General features: G+C 42.5%; 1 protein-coding gene across 17 annotated transcripts in view; it reads left to right on the plus strand.

Annotated features, from left to right (window-relative positions):
- The window catches only part of ATP2B2 (ATPase plasma membrane Ca2+ transporting 2), a 2,164,916-nt gene that overhangs the window by 2,033,948 nt on the left and 106,490 nt on the right, over positions 1-24,478 (plus strand). For all 17 annotated transcript variants that reach the window (XM_069643898.1, XM_069643899.1, XM_069643906.1 and 14 more), the window contains one exon: positions 2,786-2,999. In XM_069643898.1, coding sequence (XP_069499999.1) covers positions 2,786-2,999 — 214 coding nt within the window. The remainder of the gene's footprint in view (positions 1-2,785; positions 3,000-24,478) is intronic.

Genomic DNA, 24,478 nt, shown 5'->3' on the forward strand with positions numbered 1-24,478 from the left:
TGTTCTTTCCCCTGTCATGAGTATCCGCTTGAAGCCTAAAGCCAAGTGCAACTCCTGGTACGACTCAGACCTTGTCACCCTTAAATGCAAGTGCAGGGTGGCTGAGAGGAATGGAGGTGCTTCCTGTAAGTCCTCTGACAAACTGACCTGCCGCCTGCTCCAAAGGCAATACCGGCTCTCTGTCCGCACCAAGAAGAGAGCCCTCATCCAAGCCCGCATCTCTGCAGCATCCAACAACTCGGCTAAACTCTTTAAAATCTGCAAGGAGCTGCCCAATCCTGCTGCAGTCTCTATCCCTCCTGTCCCCTCCCAGGCCCTCTGCATGCCCCAGGCTTCTCATTTCATCTCGAAAACTCAGGACATCCTGTCCTTTCTCTTTCTCTCCTCCTCCTCCCTCTACTCCCTGCTTTTCTCTGGCCCTACTGTGGCCACCTCTCCTCCCTCCTTCTCTGCCTTTCCCCTGTTCTCCCCATACAAGGTTGCTAGTCAAATCTGATCTATGAAATTCTTGTCAAAACAGGTTCTCCCACGTTCCTCTAAAACCATCAAGGACCACATGGACACCCTGGCTCCTGCTTTGGCTGATTTCTGCAACCACTCCTTTGCCACTGTAGTCTTCTCTTCCCCCCTGAATCACTCCCTTGTGCACCCTCTTCTTAAGAAACCCTCAGTCGACCCTTTCAGCCCGGCTAACTACTGCCCTATAGCCATCACTGTTTTTGTGGGCAAACTCCTCGAAAAGCTGGCCATCTCCCTGCTTAATCTTCACACAGAAAACGTTGGTTGTCTCCATGACCATCAGTCTGGCTTCGGAGCTGCCATAAGCATGGAGACTGCTCTCCAACCTTGATTCCAATAGCTGCTGTGTCCTCATCTTACTTGACATCTTTCTGCCTTTGACACGGTCAACCATGCCATCCTGCTCAATCATCTCTGTGATAACCCGGTTATCACTGATCAGGCCCTGGATTGGCTGGCCTCTTTCCTCTCCAATCAACCCCCCCAGGTCCAACTTGGGTTCTTCCTCTCCTCTATCTCTATATCTCCCTGTGGTGTTCCCCAAGGGTCTAACCTCTCCCCCTGGCTTTTCAACCAATACCTGGCACGTCTTGCCCACTGCATTGCCGCTCTCTGCCCCAACTTTCAGTGTCATGCGTATGACACTCAGCTCATTTTCAGGCTCCCTTCCGCCACCTCTTCTCCTTCTCTCATCTCTGACTGTCTGTCTGCTATCCAGGAGTGGTGTGCCACTAATGATCTCTGCCTTAATGCAAGTAAGACTGAGATTTTCCTCATCTGCACACCTGCTCCCTCCTTTCCTGTCGCTCTCTGGCCGGCCTCTCTTGGCCCTCTTCCTGCTCCCACCTGTGAGGCTAAAAACCTTGGGTCATCTTCGACTCCACACACTCCTTCTCTCCTCACATCTCTGACGGCTCTAAGAAGTCGCACTACCAGCTGCACCCCCCCCCCCGAGCTATTCTTCCTTTCATCTTCCCCCAAAAGCTCACTGTCTCCAGAGCTCTGGTTCTTTCTAGGCTGGACAACTGCAACAGCCTCTTTCTAAATCATCCTGCTTCTACTCTCCGCCCTCTGCAACTCATTCAGAACAGGACTGCAAGACTCGTCCTTGACTTCAAGCCCATGGATCGTATCTCTCCAGGACTGAAATCTCTGCTCTGGCTCCCAATGGCTGCAAGAATTAAGTTCAAAACCCTCTGCATTGTCCGCAAGGCCTTCTGGGGCGTGGGGCCTCAATAGTGTAACTCCACTGAAAGTATCTCTGAGACTTTTGGGCATCATTAGGAACCCTGCATAGTGTATTCTCACATCGACAGTGTGACAAATACTGTTGCTACATCTGACCGTCTAGACAGTATCAGCATTTTACCACACTGTCGGCAAATCTTCATGCTATTGTTTGGCACCCTGAAACACCAATTTCCGTCCCTGTTGGGGTGATGGAAATGGACATAGCACAGGAGCAGGTCACACCACTACTGTCCCATGTTACAAATATAGAGCAAACATGGTGAGATACCCACATGTTCTCCCTCTTTGGGAGTCCCCCAGCACAACATTAGCCCTTCATTTGAAGGATACCATCATTTTTCCATGTTTGGTCAAGGAAGGCAGTCGTTCAAATAATCACGCCCAGTTTTTGGGTGGAGGTGTAATATAAATCAATTCCTATATAGAATTCTTATTTCTAGAAGAGCTGTGTTTACTACATGCAGTACATTTCTCAAGGTCTGTAATCAAGAAGGTGAAAAGAAAACGGCAAGTATTTCAAAATCATTTTTACTGTTTCAATCCAACCAGAACTGATTCCCTACACATGTGGAAAACTGAAGAGCCAGGGCTCACACTGGAAGCCTGCTCTTGGAGCAATCTTTCTTGATGGGACTGTAGCTCTTTGCAGTGGCCTTAGCACTGGATTCCCAGTGATGAGGGCGCAATATGACATGTCCACCGATAGATTGTTGGAGTCTCTTCTGGGCTATGGTAGGCAGAGTGGCCCACACACTATACCACTTTCAACTCTTCTGTATTGCCTGGTTATGGAGAAAAGGTAGAGATTTATAAAAATAAAAAATAAACATTTTGGAACTCTCCCCATGTTCCTCAGTAGAATTCCACAACTGTCTTTCTGTAAATCATGTGTGCCATTATCCTATAAACTGAATCCGACAGACTACACTGCAATACCATTCTGTAACACAATATCTTTGAAGTGACTTATATTTTGGGCAAATGTTTGAAATGTAGATTTTGTTTTTCTCTTCAGGACTCACCACTAAAAGCTGTGCAGATGTTATGGGTAAATTTAATCATGGACACGTTTGCTTCACTGGCTCTGGCTACAGAACCACCAACGGAGGCTCTACTTCTTCGAAAACCCTATGGCAGAAACAAACCACTAATTTCACGCACTATGATGAAAAATATTCTGGGTCATGCAGTTTATCAGCTTACTCTCATTTTTACACTACTTTTTGCTGGTAAGTTGAACATTATTAAGTGATTTGTTACATATTAGGTTTGGATAATATTGTTAAGATAAGACACTGGGCGAGAAGGAGTTACTGAAAGAAAAGTAACTCATTTTAATGAGATACCTTAATGTGCCCATTTCATATCAGATGTTTTGACAACTAAATTGTTTTAAAAGAGTTGATTACTATCTTTCATTAAATTAAAAACATTGTAAGTGTTAATTGTACAGATGTAAAAAGGCCAGATCCAGGCATATCTTTCTAACAACTATTTCATCCAAGGTCTTTATTAATCCACTTAACCTTTGTGGAGAGCAAGGTGTTGAAGGAAGCTGACCAAAGGTTGTCCCTTCCAAAACCTGTGTACTGCTATTCCTATAGCTCATTCTCAACATCACGATGCAATGAATCCATCCTCCATGGTGTATGATATGATATGATGTGGCATTTATAACGTGCCTATACACAAGAGTTTCAAAGCGCAACGAGGCAAGATCGAGCAAGTGCAAAGGAAGGGGGAGGAAGACAAGTGCAGGGGGGGAGTGCAGTGCATGGGATAATAGAATAACAAGATAAATAAACGGCCAGCAGGTGGCAAGTGCAGGGTGAGTGCAGAACGTAAGTGCTAGTGGGGGGAACTGTAGGGATACAGAAAACAGTCCAGAGGTGCAGGGGTTGCCAGGGAGGCAGTGCAGGCGTACATCTGGCAGGGCTAGGGCCCAAGATAAGATGGGTGGCCAGGTAACCAGTGCAGTTTCAGTAACAGCCAGGACTTTAGCAGGGGAGAGGGGGAGAGAAAGCCGAAGCAAAGAGGAGGGTTTTCAGATGCTTCCGGAACCGCAGGTGGTTCTCCTCAAGTTTCAGGGAGGCAGGGAGGCTGTTCCAGAGGGAGGCCCCAGCCGAAGAGAGAGCTCTGCCACCAATTCATTGATTGAAGAAGCGACTGACCCTGAGGGAGTTGGAGGTGGATGAGTGAAGAGCTCGAGAGGGAAGATATCTAGGAAGAGAGAGTTGAAGGTATTGAGGCCCCAGACTCCAGAACCCCCAATCCCTGATGTCAACATCTCCTGAAGAAACTCAAGGCAAAACCCATAGTGCCAGCTGAAGGCCAAACTTACCGTACCCCCACAAATATTCTTGAAAAGTGAAGTGACTCGACAATTTTGCAGTTATGGCCGATAACACATTCTATTTTTTGAACACTGAACATGATTCACAACAGCAAGACGAACTGCATGTACACATTTCAAATTTCACAAGAACCTCCATGTCATTCTGGCTATGACTGTCCAACAGCTCTAACACTCCTTGCAGACATATTTTGTCTTAAGCAACTGATGGAGTGGGGCGGGGTTATATAACAATATTGGTCATAGTGATAAAATGGACCCAACCGTTCCTTCGGAAACACAATGAACATCTTTTGTAACTCTGTAGGTATCCCTTTGAACATGTGATCTTATGTTTAGAGCTGCAGCTCCAAGTGGACTCTAATGAATGGCATACAAATCCACCTCTGATTGCAAATCAAGTCATGGAAACAGGCAAATATTAATAACAATGTGTTTGGGTAAATTCTATTTATGGATGAATGATAACTTCTTCAGTCTCAATTTATTTAAAATAGGTGTTTGACTATTGATGGGTAGTAAAAGAAATGGAATATCATGTACATGGCTAAATACTCTTAAATCATCCCCAGCTTCAGCACAAATAGTTACCACATCGTGCTCATTCTTGAACATCAAAATACAATTGAAGCAATGATCACTGATACAACTATTTCCCTATCGAAAGACCTCTTACTGGAGCAAACCAATCATGTTGTGTAACTCATGCGATCACTGTTAATGAAACCACTTACTTCTGTAAGATGATCTTTACAGATTTCCCATAATACACGCCAACCGTCAATCTGGGTTCAGGACTTCCCAGCTAGACTGAGCCACATCAAGGAAAAAACACAATAACCCATTGTAATGTCTCTATTCACCCAGTGGATAACATACATCTGTTTCTAAGTACATTGTGCCATGCATACAGCTTTCTCTGTGACCTAGCACCTAATTAGTCATTGGTTGGCAAAGTGAACATTTGGATTGACTGCTTTAAAAGTGTCATCGCCATCCACCTCCATCACCTGGATCTGGAGATCTCCACTGCATTAGACTATCATCATTTGTGGCATTATAATCTTTTTTCATTCTTTCTTTTATTTCTCTTCCCCATCCATCCAAATCCTACACCCTACTTTATTGTTCCTATTCAAATACATAGAAGGAACACCATTATATTAAATTAACATGAGATGGTTGCATGCAATTTAAAATACAAATGCATGATTATACAATATTCTCCTTTCATAAGAAGTAGATTTATATGTTTGGACCAAAAAAACAGCATGTATGGGTCTGTTGAAGAGGTGTTGATATCCAGGAAAATATTTTTCAAAAAACTTAGCCACACTTTGGTAAAGTAAAAACAAAACATAGTTTTGTCAAAGGGGTAACATTCTAATTGCTTCAATTATATGGTTTGCGAGGAGCCATATGTGATGAAACCTGTGGAGTCGTCCCTGATTCCCCAAAAAGGAGCTCCTCCTATGTGGCCAGGATCTGGCAGCTGCTACCTGATCCTTATCCTGACCCTGGGGGTGGTATTATGAGGGAGGATAGCATATGAGAAGACGGCTGTCAGCGGAAAGTGATGACCGCATCAGGAGAGACCCGGCATTCTTCACATTCCAGAGAGGAAGACCTCATAATTCCTACTTTATTAATAGCTTGTTGTCACTGCATGACTTCCTCTCAGAGGAAAACCCAGAATCCCACTCTTGCAAATCATCCCAGTCATGATATCAATCATACCTTAAACACTAACCTGCTTCAAATGTTTTCTTAGGTTACAATTCTAAAGAATATAACTGTATACATCTTAAAAAGTAGTGGAACTCCAACTCCCAGGAGGGTACAGGTACTGAGATAAGAAAGAGGAGTGAGGAGTCTATGCAGATTGAAGAAAACTGCATTCTAAATGAGCGGTCTAGCGGTTTTGAAAGATCACGAGTGCGTGCACATTTAAAAATGCCTTTCACTCTCAAAATGCAGAGTAAGTAGGAGAAGGAAGGTGGTACACTAGAGGACCACACTGAAGGAGAGCGAGAAGTCAGACAAGTCCTGAAAGCAGCATGAAACATCCCTGCTACTTACCAGCATGGCGCAAGACCAGGAGAGACACTGCAGGAATCGATGGAGGACCAAAAGAACACCAGCAGCAGCAACAGAGCTACCGGAAATGCAATCACAATGAGAAGCAGTTGTCCCTGATCCCGGTCACAGAGAGAAGCTGGCGGGTGAAATGGAAGCTGTGGGGATAGGCAGAGGAAGATCTGCAGAGTAAAGGAGGCTGTCCCAGAGAGGAAGCCTCATCAAGATGATGTGCCACCTGGTGGGGACACTACAAAACACTGGTGAGTACACCCAAAGCCATAGGGGATCCCAGGGCATACCGAAAGGCATATACGCCAACAAAACATACACAGTATTTAAATATCAAAAAAATGAAATGCAAACACAGAACTTGAACAAGTCTCCATACAATAAATGCCAATATGGGGAAAGTTGGAGCAAGTATAATCCTGAACAAGTAAATGGTAAAGAAATAAGTCCTCATGTGTGGGATATCAATGTGGGGAAAGTTGGAAGTAGTCATACCTCAAAGAAATAGAAACACAGTAAAGTGAAACAACTATGTAATGTTAAGGGACATTGAATCAGAGAAGACGTCCTGGTAAAAAGGAACACACCAGGCACGTGAACATTTGGGGAGGGGGAGATACCTCTGAGGGGAGCATACTAGGGGAAAATGAAAAATCTGGCTTTGAGGAAAGCTGCTCTGGAGGGCGACACCTTATAATCCCGAAGCTAAGAAGTAGAGAAACTGCTACTGATGTGAAGTTGTATCTGTGAGTACATGGATGTCACAGGTCTCTGGAACCAGACGGTAGTAAAGCCAACGCGTGTGATTTTCTTTTCGTTGAATTAAGATTCAGTTTTGGGGATCTAACCATGTTACCACTACATTGACATACAGTGTTTCGGATTGGTTCATCGAAATACGGACCAGATTTGAAAAAAGGCTCAGAGCGAGCCGAAACATGTTATCACTTATGGGCTTTACCTTACCATTTAATGTGTGACAATACAACACAATTAAATGACCGTATAACTGGTGGCGCTGAGTCCTGGAATTTTTTCCTATTCTACATTTCTTGAGTATACTAGGGGATCTACCTAACCTAAAAGGGAATTCCTGGAAGGAGAGTGTACAGGTAATCCTGAAGATATTGAAACTGTAGAAGAAGCCCTGGTGAAAGGAACACACCAGGCCATGAACACATTGTAGGGGTTTACCTGGCATAGAAGTATACCAGGGGATCTACATAACCGAAAAGGGATTCCTGGCAGGAGAGTGTATAAGGTAATCCACCCAACAAAACACCTGGCAGGGGAATATTTAAGGGGATCTGAAGAGTATACCAAACACGTTTTTCCCATCCTAAGGAATTATTGTTTGAAATAGACACTCTTGCCACCCTGAAAGAATTGTTGTTTGAAAAAAGCCACATTGCCATCCTGAAAGTATTATTATCTGAAAGAGACACTTTTGCCATCCTGAAATAATAGTTATTTGGGAAGGACCCTTTTGCCATCCTGAAATGAATATTGTTTGAAAGAGACACTTCTGCCATCTTCAAAGACGTATTGCATGAAACAGAATCTTTTCCTATCCTGAAGGAACTGTTGTTTGAAAGATACATTTTGCAATCCTCAAGCCATCCTGAAGGAATTATTGTTTGAAAAGACACTTTCACCATTCTAAAGGAATTATTGTTGGAAAGACACCTTTTGCTATCCTCAAGAAATTGTTATTTAGAAGAAGCACTTTCCCCATTTTACCTGAATACGGGGGAAGGGAACTCCCCTCTCCATCCAAGGAGTACACATTGGTAAAATTCACCTCTATTGGATTGATTTATTTGTTTTGATTTTGAACACTTTTGCCAAGTATAAGTTTAAGATAGTTAATTGCACCCTTAGTTGAACATTTCTAGTATGAGGGTCAGATTAATATGTTTTGACATAAAGGACAGTTTATGAGGTTTTGACAACTTGACACAGACTGATCTTTAAAATGAAGATATCTGATGTTGAGAATATTACAACTTTGTGTCTGCCTCTCATCTCTGACCCCTCACACATACTAGGCACAAACTGAAAAAATATGTAAAACATCAATAAAGGTTTATAAGGCCATGGAAACTCCAGGGGCCAGATTACAGAAGCTTTGCATCAGTGCAAGTATACAGTTACACGTATTAGAACTAGGGTACAGTTTATCATATTTCAAAAAACAATGGGACATATTAGAAAACCATTGCACCATAACAAGTCCAGTTTGGCATGATATTAGCATCAAGAGTCGCTCCAGTGCTGCTAACACCATTGTGCATTAGCATTAAGGCAAACTCTCTATTCTGAAATTTCTACTCCAACTAGCACAGCACTCCCCAGAAGAAATGGAAAGAGATAGAATGAGAGCGTGACAGTGAAAAGGAAAAAGAGAGAGAGTGAGATATAGAGAGAGAGAGAAAGTGTGAGAGAGAAGGACATATCCATACATAAAAATAGATGGAAACGTTTAAGTGTCGAGAGGAGAGAGACATAAAGTGTAAAATTATTGTAAGATGAGGGACAGTCTGTATAGAATGAAGGACTAGGATGAGGGAGAATAACTGGGATGAAGGGCTAGGTTGAAACATAAGGACTAGGACTAAGGATTAAACATAATAACAATTACTAAACACAAGGAAAATGGCTATGATAAAGGAGGTCTAGGTCTAAGAATTCGGATGAAACTGAAGAACTAAGATAAAGGAATACGAGAAAGGAGAAAGGCTCCATTGATGGACTGGGATGAAAGGGAAGTAGACGGATTATGATGATGAGATAGGATAAGTTATAACTAATATGAAGGAGAACTAGCATGAATGTAAAGGCATGGACATTTAGGAATAAGGAGAAGAACTTCAAAAATGGATTACAATGGATGACAAGGGTGACTGGGGCTTGGATGATGGTGAAGGACTAAGAAATAAACTACAATGAAGAAGAAAGACTGTACAAGTATCCCAATATAAAGAATGACTACACATACAAAAGGATTGGGAGCAAGGAAAAGGACTATGATATAGTCAAAGCAGTTTGATGGACTATAAAACCTACCCACTTTATATCCCTCCATTTAAGTTGCTCTATTTAAGTTGCTCACATGTGTATTATAATTGTGGTTGCCCAATGCCTTCCAGTTCCCCATACAGCTCATTCTCAACCTGTGCAACTCCCCCTCTCTCCCAACCGACCCTTCTTTCCCACTCTCAATTAAGTTTATATCTTTCTCAGTTATCTCAATTGTGCATTTCAGGGATGCCCTCACTCCACAAGTGCCCAACATATATATTTTCCATATCACAATTTAAGGGCATCCCATACCACACTAAAATCCCTAACTAAGCTACATTTACTTCAAAACACCAGACTATTTCTTCTCCCTATATATCTTTGTATTTGTTGTCCCTTAGTCCTTCTACTTTAACTTTCCAAATCAGGATTCTTGTTCTACCTCCACACCTCCACAAATGCGTACCCACATTAACAGGGTGAATGATCTGACAGTGCACTCCCTAGATAGTTTATCCGAATGCACACTTGTAATTGCTCACCATTCAATTACACATCATGAGGGTTCAAATATAACAAATAACCCAGCTTATGCAGATTTGTAGCCCTCCATAACTGTCAAATGTATATTATCCAATCCATCTTCAGTATACGGGAAGCTCTTTATTTCACTGTTTTCGTCATGGACCTGTGTAGGACAGAGGCAAGTGAAAAATTGCAATCAATTACCCATATTCAGCGAGCCTGTCTATGCAAGGCACATGTACTCATCAACCTGTACATTGGGTGCATAAGAATTAATAAGGCGCACCTCTCTACGTGCCATGGTATCCTGTACAATCATATATCTCTCTTCTGAATCATGTTGTGTTGAGTTAATCAACAATTGAATGCCCACTGGTATGAAAAACAACACACCTTTTACATAAGTAGAGTAGGAGGAGCCATATCCACGTCTGTCCCATGTCTTAATCAATGTACTAAGGTTATCAGAAAGTGGCTGTATTGCTTGATTGAATGCTACCACTGCCACACCTTCTTTGGATAAACTCTTAGTCTGCATTTTTTGGTGAAATCATTTAACCTCACATGTTCTAGGGCACACATTCAACCATTGCCAACATTTGTGTGGCTCATCAGTAGTCTTTGCCTCCTCCCGTGGTAGTCACTACTCATCATCGCGGGGCCCTGTTGTCTCTCATATATGGTTAGCTCCATTACCAAGCAGAGAATCCTACAAGCTAAATCGTAACTATGACCTGTGTTCTCACCCTTGCTTTCCCCCACAAAACCCTTTACATTTGTTTCAAACCATAATCAAACCTTTGTAACAAAAATTATGTGTTTTCAACAGCAATCGACCATGCAATAGTCCCTGATCTGCAGCGTTCATGTGCTCATGTGCGCTTCAAGTTCTGCACCGAGGCCCTCCTGACCAGGATCGCTTACTGGCAGTCAAGTGTGCACTGTTATGTATGCGCAATACATATCAGCAGTTGGAAACCGCATTGAGGGTGTAATCCATTCAAGGAGGTGTGGTATACCAGCTCCCAAGCAACTTGTATAACTAATCATGGCTTTCACAGTCTGCTTTCTATGTCCAATCAATCTTCTCCCAATTAACAGTTTCTTCCTTGCCCACGCGTGATTAAATTGGAACTCCTTCGGGCCCAGGAAGGCCCCAGAAATCCCAAATCCATATCTGGTGTCCAGACTAAAGGTTATTTGCCTCTCCATGCAGACAGTTTGCATGGGTGCCCCGTTTCTCTGTTCTAATCCATACACTGTTCCCATGACTAGCGCTGTGTGGGCATTTACAAATGTTAATGTCACTGTGGTGGGCTCAACTACATTAGCTCCAGGCTCCACTTGTTAGACAATCCTGGCTACACCTCTGTCATGCACTAATTAACAACCAGTTTGTTGCAATTTAAGTTATTAAAAAATGTGGCCAATACTGTATGCACCAATACTTCTATGCGAGTGAGTAGAACAGTGTTGTCTGCAAATATGCGAAGTGTAGAAACAGGTCCTGCACTTCTGTGCACATCTAGTTGGTGACACTACTTTAAATGATTCCAGACCAGGGTATTTAGGGTGAGAGTCATCACACTCTTCCCTACAGAAAATCACCCCGTATCTTCTCCATGTAGTCTGCATCTTACTCTTGCCCCATTACCATTGTGAAGTGCCTCAAGAGTCTCCACATACCCTTCCCTCAGACATTCAGTTCTCAGTAACTCCCACAACAACTACCTATTCACAGAGTCAAAAGCCACGTTCATATCTACATTTCAATTTCTCTTACTCTCCCTGGGTGTTGTGGCGGTGCTCTGAAGGAAATGAGATGTGAGAAGTCTGTAAAATAATGTAAGGATACATGGTGAATTTGCAAGGGGGTTGGATGCAGAATACATAACATGTGATGTAATGCATGCGCTTTTTTTTGTGTTTTGCTGAAGAAACCTCCACAAATCTGGCAAATGGATCAGTGCATGGTATTTCTGCATGTTGCATCCGGGGACCTTGCTTGGTTGGAAGATTTGAGGTGTGCATGTAACTTAAGCCATTTTATTATGCATGTAAGCTGCATGTTTACATGTTAATTTGCTCTTTGGATGGCCATGCCTGGTAAACTGTTGCTGGCTCTTGGTACAGCACAATAGTCTCATCTTGATGGAAACAATAGTGCATTTCTTCCTACACATGGGGCCTCATTACGAGTCCGGTGGTAGCCGTGCCGGAAAAAAACGGCAGGCTGACGCCGGACCCGAACTACCATGCCGGCTCTGTGATTGCCGTAATCACCTGGGCATTACAACCCCAGTGACCCGGTCATTCCAGAGTAGGAATTCCGTAAATCCCCATTCCCATGGAGTCCCATAAGACTCCATGGGGATGGGGACAATGGAAACACAGGTTCTGTCTATGACAGAGCCGGGGTTTCCATGTTCGCCTGCAGGCGGGCGGCGTTACTCCCGCCAGGTCAGACCTGGTGGGAGTGACACCTCCCGTCTACAGAACTCGGAATCATCTGGTCCGGAAACAACGGTGGTGACGGGTTTACTGCCACCGTTCTTTCCGGACTGGCAGGGTCGTAATGAGGCCCCATGTGTAGGAAGAATACATCTCATACATCATATAGTACTGTATTCCGTTTTGAGCTGGTAGCGTGAAACTGTTTGGTCCGGTACTGAACAGGCTGTTAGTAGTTTCATTATCCAGTTTACAATAGAAATGTGTTGTGTAACGTTCATGAAGACATGCTGGATGGTACATTGATCGGAATCATTGTAAGGGCCTTCATTACAGCCTTTGTGAACTGCAGGCTGTGTGTCTTAGATGTTGATTTGAAAGATTAGCATTTAATTAGACCATAGAGGCAAACAGCTCTGCTAATAATAGTCGTTTGATGATTGGAACTTTATTTTGCATGTTCTTTCAGTATGGCCCATTCTTTAACCCCTTAACTGCCAGGCTATTATGCAAGTCTATTCAAACAGGACGAGCATACTCGTCCATGGCACTTATGGCGCAAAAACTAATTGCTAATTAATGCCTACAAATGCCTAGGATCCCGTCGATTGTATAGGTTTGGTGGCTATATTTCCTATTGTTCTTTTTGTTCCATTAATGTTTCCTGGCGGTATAAATGTAAATGTATAAACATAACACATCACTCGGATTAGTACAGAATTCAAAGGTGATAAGATCACCAAGAATTGCCTCTGCAGGTTGCCATATGAGAGGATAGAAAACTGGTGATGCCAGCGGTATCGTATCCTTTTGCCAACACCCGTTTTTCTGACGGGTGTTTTGCTGCGGGAGTTTTGCCGAAAATTCCCTTCGAAATTGTTTGGCGTGGGTGGAAAAGGGTAAATAAACAGTAAATATACGGTTGGGGGGAGGGAAATTAAAAACAATTCAATTAAGGGGGTCGAACCATCCCAAAAATAACAACAAAAAAAGTCAATGATGTTTTTCGGCAAAAAACTCTCGCAGCAAAACAACCGTCAGAAAAAACGTTGTTGCGAAATGACATGGAACCGTGCCAGCTACTCTCAGAAACATTCCCATTCTATAGCGAATCTCTGTGGACCAGCCCCGATTTCCACTGGAAAATAATGAACATATAGGGCTAGCTACAAATCAGAAATATATTTATCCAACACATTTGCCTGAAGACGTAGACTTGGGCTACTGCCACCTGTTGAACAATTTGAACGTATTCCTAAATCACGGTTCTAAAGCAACATGCAAACCTGGTTTTCCGGATAGCTTTTTTATTTTGCAAATAACCCCAATTCAGATTCACTTTATTAACATTTATTTTAAAAGAACAGTTTACACATGTAGTAAATGTGTTTATTAAGAATCAGGGGCTGACCCAATCGACAGGATGCTATCATACACCAATAATACAGGCTACTTTGGATAAAACTACAGGCAAGCCTGGGGGTCATCATCTTCAAAGCCTTCAGAGCCCATATTCAGTAAGTAGGTGGGAGCATTCTTGCCCCCTTGACAGACCAGGAAACACTAATGTGAATCAGTTCATTGGTTGGAAAAGGCTGCAATGTTCAAGTAGAAAATGTGGAACATCTACCTCCAGACATGTGCCATCTGTGAATGAGAAACCTCTATAACATACTAGAATTATTATTTAATTTAGATATTTTAACTTTTATACAGTGCCAGCCCAACCCAGAATGTTTCAGAGTGCCTTACAAAGTTTGAAAGGAAGAAGGTGAAAAATAAGTTAGAATGTTTTCAGAACATGAGTGGGTAATTAAGATAGGAAAAGGATAGCTGAGGATGTCTTTAAGGCTGGTTAGGTGCGGTAAAAAAGGGGAATGATTGTAGGCTTCTGTGGAATGGGATGATGGACGGTGCAGCAAGGATGTGGCATGGTAGGGCTTTCCTGGCTCTGGGTGCCCATTGGGTGAATTCTTGGTGTTGTGTGCTGCTTAGCTTGCAGTGCATACATTGCAAAAAGAAGTTGGATGGCTTGTATGATGTTTGTGTGGGTGATGGGCTTCAGTTTGTTGTTAAGGTAAGACATGGCTTTCAGGTGGATGGCCTTGTTTACAATGCATATTCCTTTGAACATGATTATCTGGGATATTGGTAGCCAGCTGCACAGGGAGAGAACTGAGGTGATTTGTGAGTACGTGGGTAGCTGTGGAATGAGTGAAGCTGCTGATTTCTCTATGGGTTGCAGTGGGATACATGTGTTGTTGCAAAGTCCAGCAAGGATAGTGGCCCATTAGTCCAGATTGGAGATCACTAGTGCTTTGACTGCGGTATAGACTTCATCAGGGCGTAGGAAGTCACGTATCTCGCATGGGATATGTAACAGTAGGTTGCATGTTTTGGTGACAATGGCTATGTGGCATGTGAGGGATCAAATGGGGATGATGGGGGAGACTAGGGATTTGAATGATATTGAGAAGGATATCTGTAGGTTGTCTGCAGTGAGCCTTTTTCTCTAGGTGGTGAGTTTAGGTTTGGGCCAGGTGTGGCAGATGAAGAATGATTCTGTTTTGAATAGGCTTGGAGAACGTGGGTAGCCATCCAGGTGGTGATGGTGGGGAGATATTTTGTGAAGGTGTGGATGTGTGTGCGCAGAGGAGATTTGTAGACATATGTGCTTGTTATCATATTCATGCAAGTGAATGTTGTGGTTGCTAAGAGTCTGTTCAAGTGATTCAGGTTGAATAAGAGGAAAGATGGGGATCATCTTTGAATTACCCCCTATTTGACCTCAGTGGGGTTTGATCGATAAGGGGCATGGTAACAAAGTGTGTCCTGAAAATGAGGCGGTACACCAGTGCCTGAAACTTTCAGCTTGTGCATAGGATGTTTAGGAGGGCAGAGTGGTCGATAGTGACAAAAGATGCACGGTGCAGGGAGGACTGGAAGGACTGTGTGTCCTTTTATCAGTAATGCTGTGGAGGTCAGCCAGGCTTCAGTGCTCAGTGCTGCGTCTGGAGTGGACACCTGATTGGAAGGTCTTAGGGAGGTTGTTTTGTGGTGACACATTGTAATAGTTGCCTCTTAACAAAGCGTTCCATGATTCTGGCAAGATATGGCAGAATTGTGATCGATTGACAGTTTTTGGGAAAAGCAGGGTCGTGGGATGGTTACTAATAGGGGGGACATGGCCTGTTTTGCATGTAGAGGTAACGGTGCAGTATGAGAGTCATGAGTTGATGATGTTGGCCCAGTCTGGAGACAGAGTTAGATTCATCCTGAGCTGGGCATGTCTTATATATAATGTGCTGGTTTTGGGTTTGGCTGAGAGGGTGACAAGGGTGTTTTTTTCAATAGGGTGGACTGTGTTCCATATGTTGGATGGTTTGTGAGTGGGGGTGGAAGAGGGACTGGGAAGGGAAGTCTGATGTGGATTTTTTTTAATACAAGCACTCTATGAGGGAATTGCATAGTGAGGTGGATGGGGATGGGTTATGGTTGGCGGGTGGTTTGGAGAGTGACTTGATGGTTTGGGATTGGAGCATATTGGAGCTCTTAGAGTCAGTTGGCTCTACCTGTCCATCTGGATTAACAGGTCCGTGGGACCCCCACTGTTGGGATGCAGATGAATACATCATTCATAGCCTCTGCTCCTGCCCCGCACCGATACAGCAAAGGTGAGGGACGTTACTCACTGAGACAGACATTCCGCCCTTATCCCGTTCAGGTACTTCAGGGTTTGGGAATAATGTGAACTGAAGATGGCAAAAGCATTCAAACTAACATTGTAACAGTTGAAAGCATGCACTAGACACAAAACAAATATGCATTCCACAAGAAGAACATGAACAATAGGTAATATATGCATTTATTTTAAATAAAACGGTAGCAGGTGAAAGGCACGGTGAGCAAAAAGCGTGTGCTGCAAACTCTCATCTCAGAACAGGTTATCATGCCATGTTCTTTCTGGAGAGGAGCCCCTGCTACCTTTTTTGTCATATATGCATTTAGACATGAAGAAAATGCACATAGCATTCACAGGCATGAACAACACTAATATGACCAGTGTAGTACTGCAGCCATCTTCTTAAAAATGGAAGCCACAGCCCATCACTGGATGAGCACATGCTGCAAAGCCTCGGGAAAACTCAAAATGCTGAATCCACATAAATACAGATCGGTGGAGAGCTCAGGAAGTAGCTGGCAATTACTGCCAAGGTTAAAGTGAAATAAGGGAGGATTGGTATGGCGAAACAAAGGCACTCAATAGCAGTTGCCAAGATGCAAGCATTATACTTCAAGATGAATTAAAGTTTTAGAACAGCACAAAAAACCTTTGTTAGCCAAGTGCACCAAAACAACAAGCTGAAGGACTCCATGAAAAGTAACTCAAGAGTGTCCCCAGTGGTAAGAACATGACATACACATTAATATTAGCTGAAATCTCAATAAAACTAGTTAGTGAGAACAAACACGGTCCCATTGCACGTAACCCAAAATATGAAAACACTGGCCATTCATTAGAAGCAAACACAGATAAGACACATGTAGACACAATATGCCACACAAGGCCAAGTGCAAAAGGATTGCCCAGTCTCATGGCCTGAGAATGAGGGATGGTGAATTTTAATTGGAGGAAGAATGTTCCATGAGCCTCTCTCCCTATGCTATGCCTGCCTAATGCCCTTATGACATGCCAAGTGTCCAGGGTTGGTAAGCAATGTGCCAATCTATTCAAATATTTAACGACACGCCGCCCATCAAGTAGTATTCTAGCCAACCCCTTGTCGTGAAGATGATGTAGTTTAACCTTTATCAATATTCGGGTGGTTCCAGTAGGAGCTATCAAATATGTGTAAACCAATTAAAATATTTAACCTGTTTGGAATCTATATGTAGTTCAAACCATTAACCTATCCCCATTCCCTGTAGGTTTTGTGAACTGAGATTATGTATGACATTATTGATGACATTCTCGCAGTACTTAAGCAATTGTTTCAATGCAAATAAAGTTGGGTTTTGCCATGTACTTTGTCTACCAGGTCATTGAGTATGGTTTGTATTTACTGTTTCCTCTGGGTTTACCTGGGACATTTGGGTATCATACGAAAATGTCTACCATATTATGACAACATAACTATTAATGCGCCTTTGCGCTGAACAAAAATTGCGACTCACATTACACTGAATAAGGGAATCATGGTTTGCGGGGGTATACCCCAGTCTCTTTTTTTATTGTAATGTGAGTCAGAGTTTTGTGGTGGTGTCCCCTGCTATCCATTACATGGATAGTGGGGGACTATAAAGTTAAAAGAAAGGACCCTGCAGCACCCGTTCCGACCCATGTTAGTGGCAGGGAACTGACGCTGTAGGGACAAAGGGCAGTAGGCAGCACACACAGAAGTGTGTCGCTGAAAGGTGAGTAGGGGATGCAGCAACAGTGATCTGTGAGATCATTGCAGCGTGCCATCATTGAGGTCATAATTTTCTTAGTCAAAATTCTGGCTGGCTCAGTCATCACATAGATCCCACTTTTAGACCACCTTAACACCACACTTATCTGCTTCATGTCGATGTGATGGCCATCCATTTTTTGAAACCGTAGCCTATGTTTCCTTGAAAAGGCCTGCTTATAAAGACCTCACGTTTAGATGCTAGGATCAGCTCTTAAAGGTGACACAGGTACAAATAGTGAAACTGCGCTTTATTTTCTTTTCAAAAAATGATTCAGCTATGCTTCATTTTGTGTCTGAAACATGCATACTTGAACTCAAAGCCACATGAATAGAGGCAACTCAAAAATCGATACCGTATTTTAGTAAATGCACTCTGAATTTTTAATCAGAGATGTACAGAATTCGTAAATAGGCCATCACAGTATGTCAATCAGAAACCTAGCAGTTTTAGATTTCTTGTGTAAGCAACACTTGATTTAATTTATAAATTATAAAATGAAGTAATAATTGCACTGAAGCACTGAATAAACCAATGTGGATTCTAGAATGTATAAGAAACATTTATGAATTCAATACTTGTTTTGCAGCAGCTATCATATGTTGAGCAATAAAGCTATAGTTTGAGTAAACATTGTAAATACCTAGTTACTAGACCCTCTGAAAAAGTCAGGGCTTCGTAAAAAGATACATGAATCATCAATTAAACATGGTATGTGTGTGTTAATTATCCAGGGACTAGTGAAATGTAAATAACCCTCCCTTGTTTGGAATCCTTAAATGCCATATATGTTATATATTGCACACTTTTTTCTATGTGAGTTTGGTCAGTAACCAGACGCTTGATCGGGGTATGTCTACGGTGTTTAAACATACTGACTGTAGGTTACACAACTATAGATAAAATGAGAAGATCAAGTTACCTGGAATTTTGATCCATGTAAAAAGTATTGTTATATTTATTAAACATCTGAAAATTAGATTTGTCAACTATGGTGCACAATTAAAATCAGTAGCCAACCAGCCCAACTGGAATATGCTAGAGGGCATATATTCGAAAGCCCTACCAAAAGGGTTCCCCATCCAGATTCTGAGATTTGAACTGGGAATACTACCCTTGCATTTGATTGTGGAATGGCAATCATGAATGTTGTACAGAAAATGTCTATTAGCACAAGTCAATGAAAGCTCATTACTCCCGATCCACAGCACAGCTTTTACATCGAGACAAGATCCAGCCTTATGCAAATGGAGATAAGATTGTGAGACCTAATGCAGAAGGCTAAGACTCAGCCAAAAAAACAAAATCAAAAATCTGAATGAATTGGTGTGTGGGAATCATGTCTAACTTATAAAGCTTTTAGCTCTGAAGCTTTCATCATGAAATCCTTGGACCAAGTGCCTATTTATCTGTCAAAATTCCCAGATCTCAACTGTTGAGCCAACTTGATGAGGCTTTGCTTCAATCTCTGGCCAACTAGAGAAGTTGTAGCCACCTCTAAAAGACTAACTGAGGTGAAAGCAAATTGCAGATTTTCGATGAATGACTCACTAACGAAACACTAGAGCACGTGTTAACCAGTTGCCATTCCCTTAGAAAGCAAAGAAAAGAGAGTGTCTTTAAATGCATGACTCAGTTTAACATACTATCATCTAAAGATATGTGGGAAATGATCTTCAACTCAAAATCTGTATCCCTAAACTTGGCAACAATTAAGTTCTTACTAGCTTTAAAGCTCGAATGTGAACAGTAGAAACAGATGTGGCTATGTAGAGACTCTCAGACCCTCACTTAGTTGATGAATGCTCTGACCTTTGGAATGTCACTTGGAAATAATTGTGGTTTTTGATCCTTGAAGTTGATAACTATGATTTCCTACAGAAATGGTCACTTCAAGTGTCCGGAGTACACTCCTGAGATGTGTGTTGAACATAATGTTATATTGTTTTAAATTGAAGTACAAGAAACTGTACATTTTAGAATCATTCACGAAAAACTTGTGTAAGGTTGCATGACAACCAAATATGCAAATATAAAAATAAAATAAATAAAAATTAGATTCACAACGTCAACTTACATTGACCAATTATCCTTTTTATGTGATGTGAAATTGATGTATTCATTCTTTTGTACTATATATCATGATATTGTAGTTTTGTGAGGCAAGGGGTGTAAGAGGATTCAATTCAACACTACAGCTAAGTCAACGCCTAGTCTATAATACTGAATGAAAACCCTTATTGATATAACTTTATGTCCAGTTCATGCGTTCTGGATGACTACCCCTATATAACACCCCTCTCTTGGAATCCTCCTGACCCCACTGAGCCAAGAAGTAGTTCTGTTTTGCAAGTTTAAAGGTTTATTTGATAACTTAAACAATATATATTATATCACGCTTTATAATAAATTAATAATTGGATATCACACTCAATCTGGTATGATAAAGATTAACAACGGAGAATCTGGCACTAGCACACTTCTTGATAATCACTAAGGAGTTGACATGAAATGGATAAGATAGCAACAATACTTTTATGGTTTCCAATGGATGCAATGTGGAATGAAATGCAGTACAGAAAATAACTTGATAGGATTTCAGCAAAAACAATGTAATCACTTTCTTGTACAATTCACCCCCCCCCTTTTATGCAATGCAAGGAAATGGAAGGAAGGCACACAGTTCTCAGAAATGCAATTAAATGTGATTCAGTTCACCCAGCAACTTAGACTACAGACGTTGAAAACACAGGCCCAAATGCTTTTAAATGTGCTGGCAATGTAGAAAAAAATATGCTAAAATGCTTTTAATTCCCTCTAGGAGGTTCAGGGTGAGTGAAATCAAGTTATTATTAGTCCAGGCTCACTTTAGCAAGTATCTAGGAGTAACTAGCAGGTTAAACGAATTTCTGGCAAATGGAAGGCAAGCAGCAGCAGATTTTTACACGTGAAGAAATTTGCAAATCGCGGCAAAATTCGCGAATGCGTGTTCCGCGATTGCGGTAAAACTATAAGGGGTAGGAATGTGGTGAGATTAAAAGCTAAGATTCTAAGCTTTCAGATGAAAGTTACTGCAAGTCTCTAAGACAAACGGTCGCGGAGATATGAGCGATTTAGTGAAGGTCGTTTTTGGTTTTGCAAATTTTAAACGCAACACTTTTTCAGCTTTAAAAATGATGGCAGAATAACACAATTGCTAAGCTGCAGTTCTACTTAGATTAAAAATGGATTGAATTATATGATTTTAACTAAGAGATGTGTTCTGAGTTTTGCTGAGTACTCACAAGAGATTTTGAACCGGAAAGCGACTTGATCACGGACTTCAATCTGGTCAGGTCTTCCCGAGTTCCGCTCACAGCGCCTGGCCTCTGGAACTGCTCACAGCATCGGGGTCAGCACTCTGGATACAATGGCCTGGTCTCTGCTAGGCACCGGTTCTCTGGGTCGGGTCCTGCCTTCTCTTTGGATATTTCTGTCACCGGGTTCTTGCAAAAGTTCTTGGCAAAATTCAGACGGCGTCAGCCGGCTGTCTGAAGAGTTCAGTTGCAAAAAGATTTTCAGGCCTGTTGACAAATACTCTTGCTGGCAGTGGCCTTTTTGGTTAAGGTTCTGTAGTCTCTGTTTATCTTGGAGTCTAAGTGTTGGCTCCTTGAAGGTTGATGGAGGTAAGTATGGATTTTTCCGGCAGAGCGTCCCGCTGCAGATGGAAATGAATGTCTCTACCTAAGTTTCAGTGGTCCATTTATATGTTCTGCAAGTGGGTGTGTGTGTTGGTCATAACTAAACTTGCCCCTCTCACTTGTCATTGGTCCAGCTTTCATTTCTCCCCTGATTGGGGGAGCTAAGTTGTGTCAGAGTGATGTCAGCCATTTATGATCTCTTGAAAAAAAAACTCCCCTGTCATCTGTGCACCCAAATCTATATATGATCAAAATACATATTTCACAGTTACACAGTTGTTTGAAATTACATACCCATGTCACATATCACATGAGGTATACTCTGTCCCAAATCTGCTGTTTCTAAGAGCTTGCATTCAAAAATGGCAACTTTTAGCACTTTTTAATGTGCTAAACAACATTGGATCTTCATTAAATTTTATACAACTGTTCCTCGCATATCTACCCACATACCAATGCATTTTCGTTTGTCTAGCTGAAACAGGGAGTCTGTAATATTAATAAACAGCAGGGTTTTGTCCCAGAATATCCCACAATTTGGAGTTTGGGCTTGAATTAAAGGTACATTTTTTAAATTAAGTCTCTCAAAGTTATACATTTCTGTCATTTGATTACAAAGAGTTATCAGTGTTTTTGTAAAATATATATTTTACTTTCAATTCAGTCCTCAGAGTGTTGGAGTCCGCCTCCAAGACTTGGGTGGGTCAGTCACATGTCTTCTGGCAGGCAGGCCTTTGTTGACAGTAAAACAGTAAAAATCAACATATTCCTTTCAGAGGAGAGGGGCCATTGTGTGGTCTCTGGGAAGCTGACATCAGGAGGCCAGGGAGCCACTTTGCATTTAATTAACAGAACCCTGTGATTTCCTGGCTTCTTGTGTTGAGTTCTGAAGTGTCAAGAGTTCTCAGGACAGGCAACCCCTTTGAACTTTTGATGAAATGAGACCCCTTTCTTTGCACTAGACAGTTTTGCAAGACAGCTCTCCTGTCAGAGTTTAGACCGCCAGCGCCACCCTCAGGATTTTGCGGTTACTGCATCCCTCCTTGGGATTTTTTTTAGATTGATTGATTTCAGCAAGTGATATTACATGGAGTATATTGTCCATGTTCAGGACATGGCATTGGTGTGTTTCTGTAAAGTAAAGTAATTCTGTGCCCATGATTTTGCCATATTTGACATTCAAGAAAAATGAATTCCCCACAATTCTAGGTGGCTTTTGGCAATCAGCATTGCCTCTCTGAGCTCACAATATAGGCGAAATGGGATTTTCCTGTGCATTTTCTGGGAAGCTCTGGCCATCATGATGTTTTCATGTCAGTACTGCACAGTTTTGAGGTAGGGCTCGGATGCATGGGTAAATACATCCCACAAGCCCCCCTTCTTGCGGTGGCCATCTGATCCTTCACTGGTGGGACCCGCAAGATCTGGGATGTAGTTCTCATCTTCTTCCGGTAGATGGCACAGTTCAGCATCTTTTCCTCCATCCGGTACTGATCGATCGGTTCTCCTCGCCGGTCCTGATGGGAATATTGGGCGGTACCCCGGCCCATTGCGTCTCTGCTCCCGGTCTCCGGATCGTCCTCCTTGGCCCGTCTCCAGGTTTTCTTTCTCCTAGGACGACAAAGGAAGAGCGGCAATACCTACTCATAGACGTTTTTCCACCACTGTTGAGATAGTGGGGCAGCATATGCATTTCATCATAACGAAACATTACATTCTTATTTTGATAAAAAACAGTATAACTAAGAGACAGTTTCATGCAAATCACAATATTTTAGAGACTAGATGTGGTATGTTTTATGATTGGAACTGAATTAGTCTGAGACAGTACCCGCTAGGATTCCAGAGGATTCCTCCAGTTGTTGCAGAGCGTGCCTGGGATGGCAACACTTCAACTGGTTTATGTGGACCCACTTGTCTTCCCCCGCTGCCAAAGGACCTTTGGGGATGTGGATTTTGTAGGCCACAGGGGAGATCTTGTCGATGATCTCAAAGGGTCCCTTCCATGTAGGCAAAAATTTGCGCTGCTTGGCCTGGTTCCTTTGGAAGTTGTATAGATAGACCCGGTCTCCCACCTGATATTCCTTCCTGGAAGTTTTCAGGTCATAATGGGTCTTCATGCTATCAGCTGATCTTTCTAGATTCCGCTGAGCATAAGCAAAAGCATGTTGAAGGTGTTTCCTTAAATTCTCCACATACTCATGAGTTGTGGAGGCATTTATCAGTGTCTGCTCTTGGGTCCTGTAGAGCAAATGCTGCGGAAGCACCATCTTGCGCCCAGTCATCAACTCAAATGGTGACATTTTGGTGGCAGATGAAGGGGTAGATCTGATGGCCATTAGGACCAGAGGTAATCGGATATCCCAACTTGGCCCAGAATCTGCCACAAACTTCTTTAACATGCTCACAATGGTTCGGTTATATCTCTCTACTGCCCCAGAAGAAGCTGGCCTGTAAGCAATATGCAACTTCCTTTTGACCCCAAGTATCTCCCACATCTTTGTCATTACTTCACTGGTGAAGTGGCTACCCCTGTCTGACTCAATCCTTTGAGGCAGACCAAAACGAGAAAAGATGTGGTTAATCATCAAGGCAGCTGCCGTTTCTGCCTTGCAATTTGGGGCTGGGAGACATTCCACCCACTTGGTAAACAAGCACGTCACAGTCAACATGTACTTATTCCCCCTAGCAGAGCGAATCACAGGGCCTACAAAGTCGATTTGTAAATCTGACCATGGCAGTGTCATCCCCCTCTTTTGGAGAGGCGCACGGTGCGTGAGGGATGATGGCTGAAATTGTGCACACACAAGACACCCCTTCAAGTATTGGTCGAGGTCCTGCCCCATGTGTGGCCAGTATGCAACCTCTCTTAAGATTTCCAATGTTGTGTGAAACCCCCTATGACCGGCGGTGGCCGCATCATGGGCGTGACTTAACATCAGGCTTCCGAATGAGGTAGGAACCACCCACTGGTCATGGCCAGCTTTGGATTTCCTTACCAACAAACCGTCTTGGATTCGGAACATTTTTGGACATTTCATCAACACTCTTAGGTCCTCTTTCCCAATGTAATCGGTATCCGTCAGGGGAAAGTTCTCAGGGTCCTCAAGGTGCTGGTAAAATGTACCAATTATTGGAT

The sequence above is a fragment of the Ambystoma mexicanum genome, chromosome 2p (assembly GCF_040938575.1).
Source record: "Ambystoma mexicanum isolate Mex_15411 chromosome 2p, UKY_AmexF1_1, whole genome shotgun sequence".
In the NCBI taxonomy this organism is placed as follows: Eukaryota; Metazoa; Chordata; class Amphibia; order Caudata; family Ambystomatidae; genus Ambystoma; species Ambystoma mexicanum.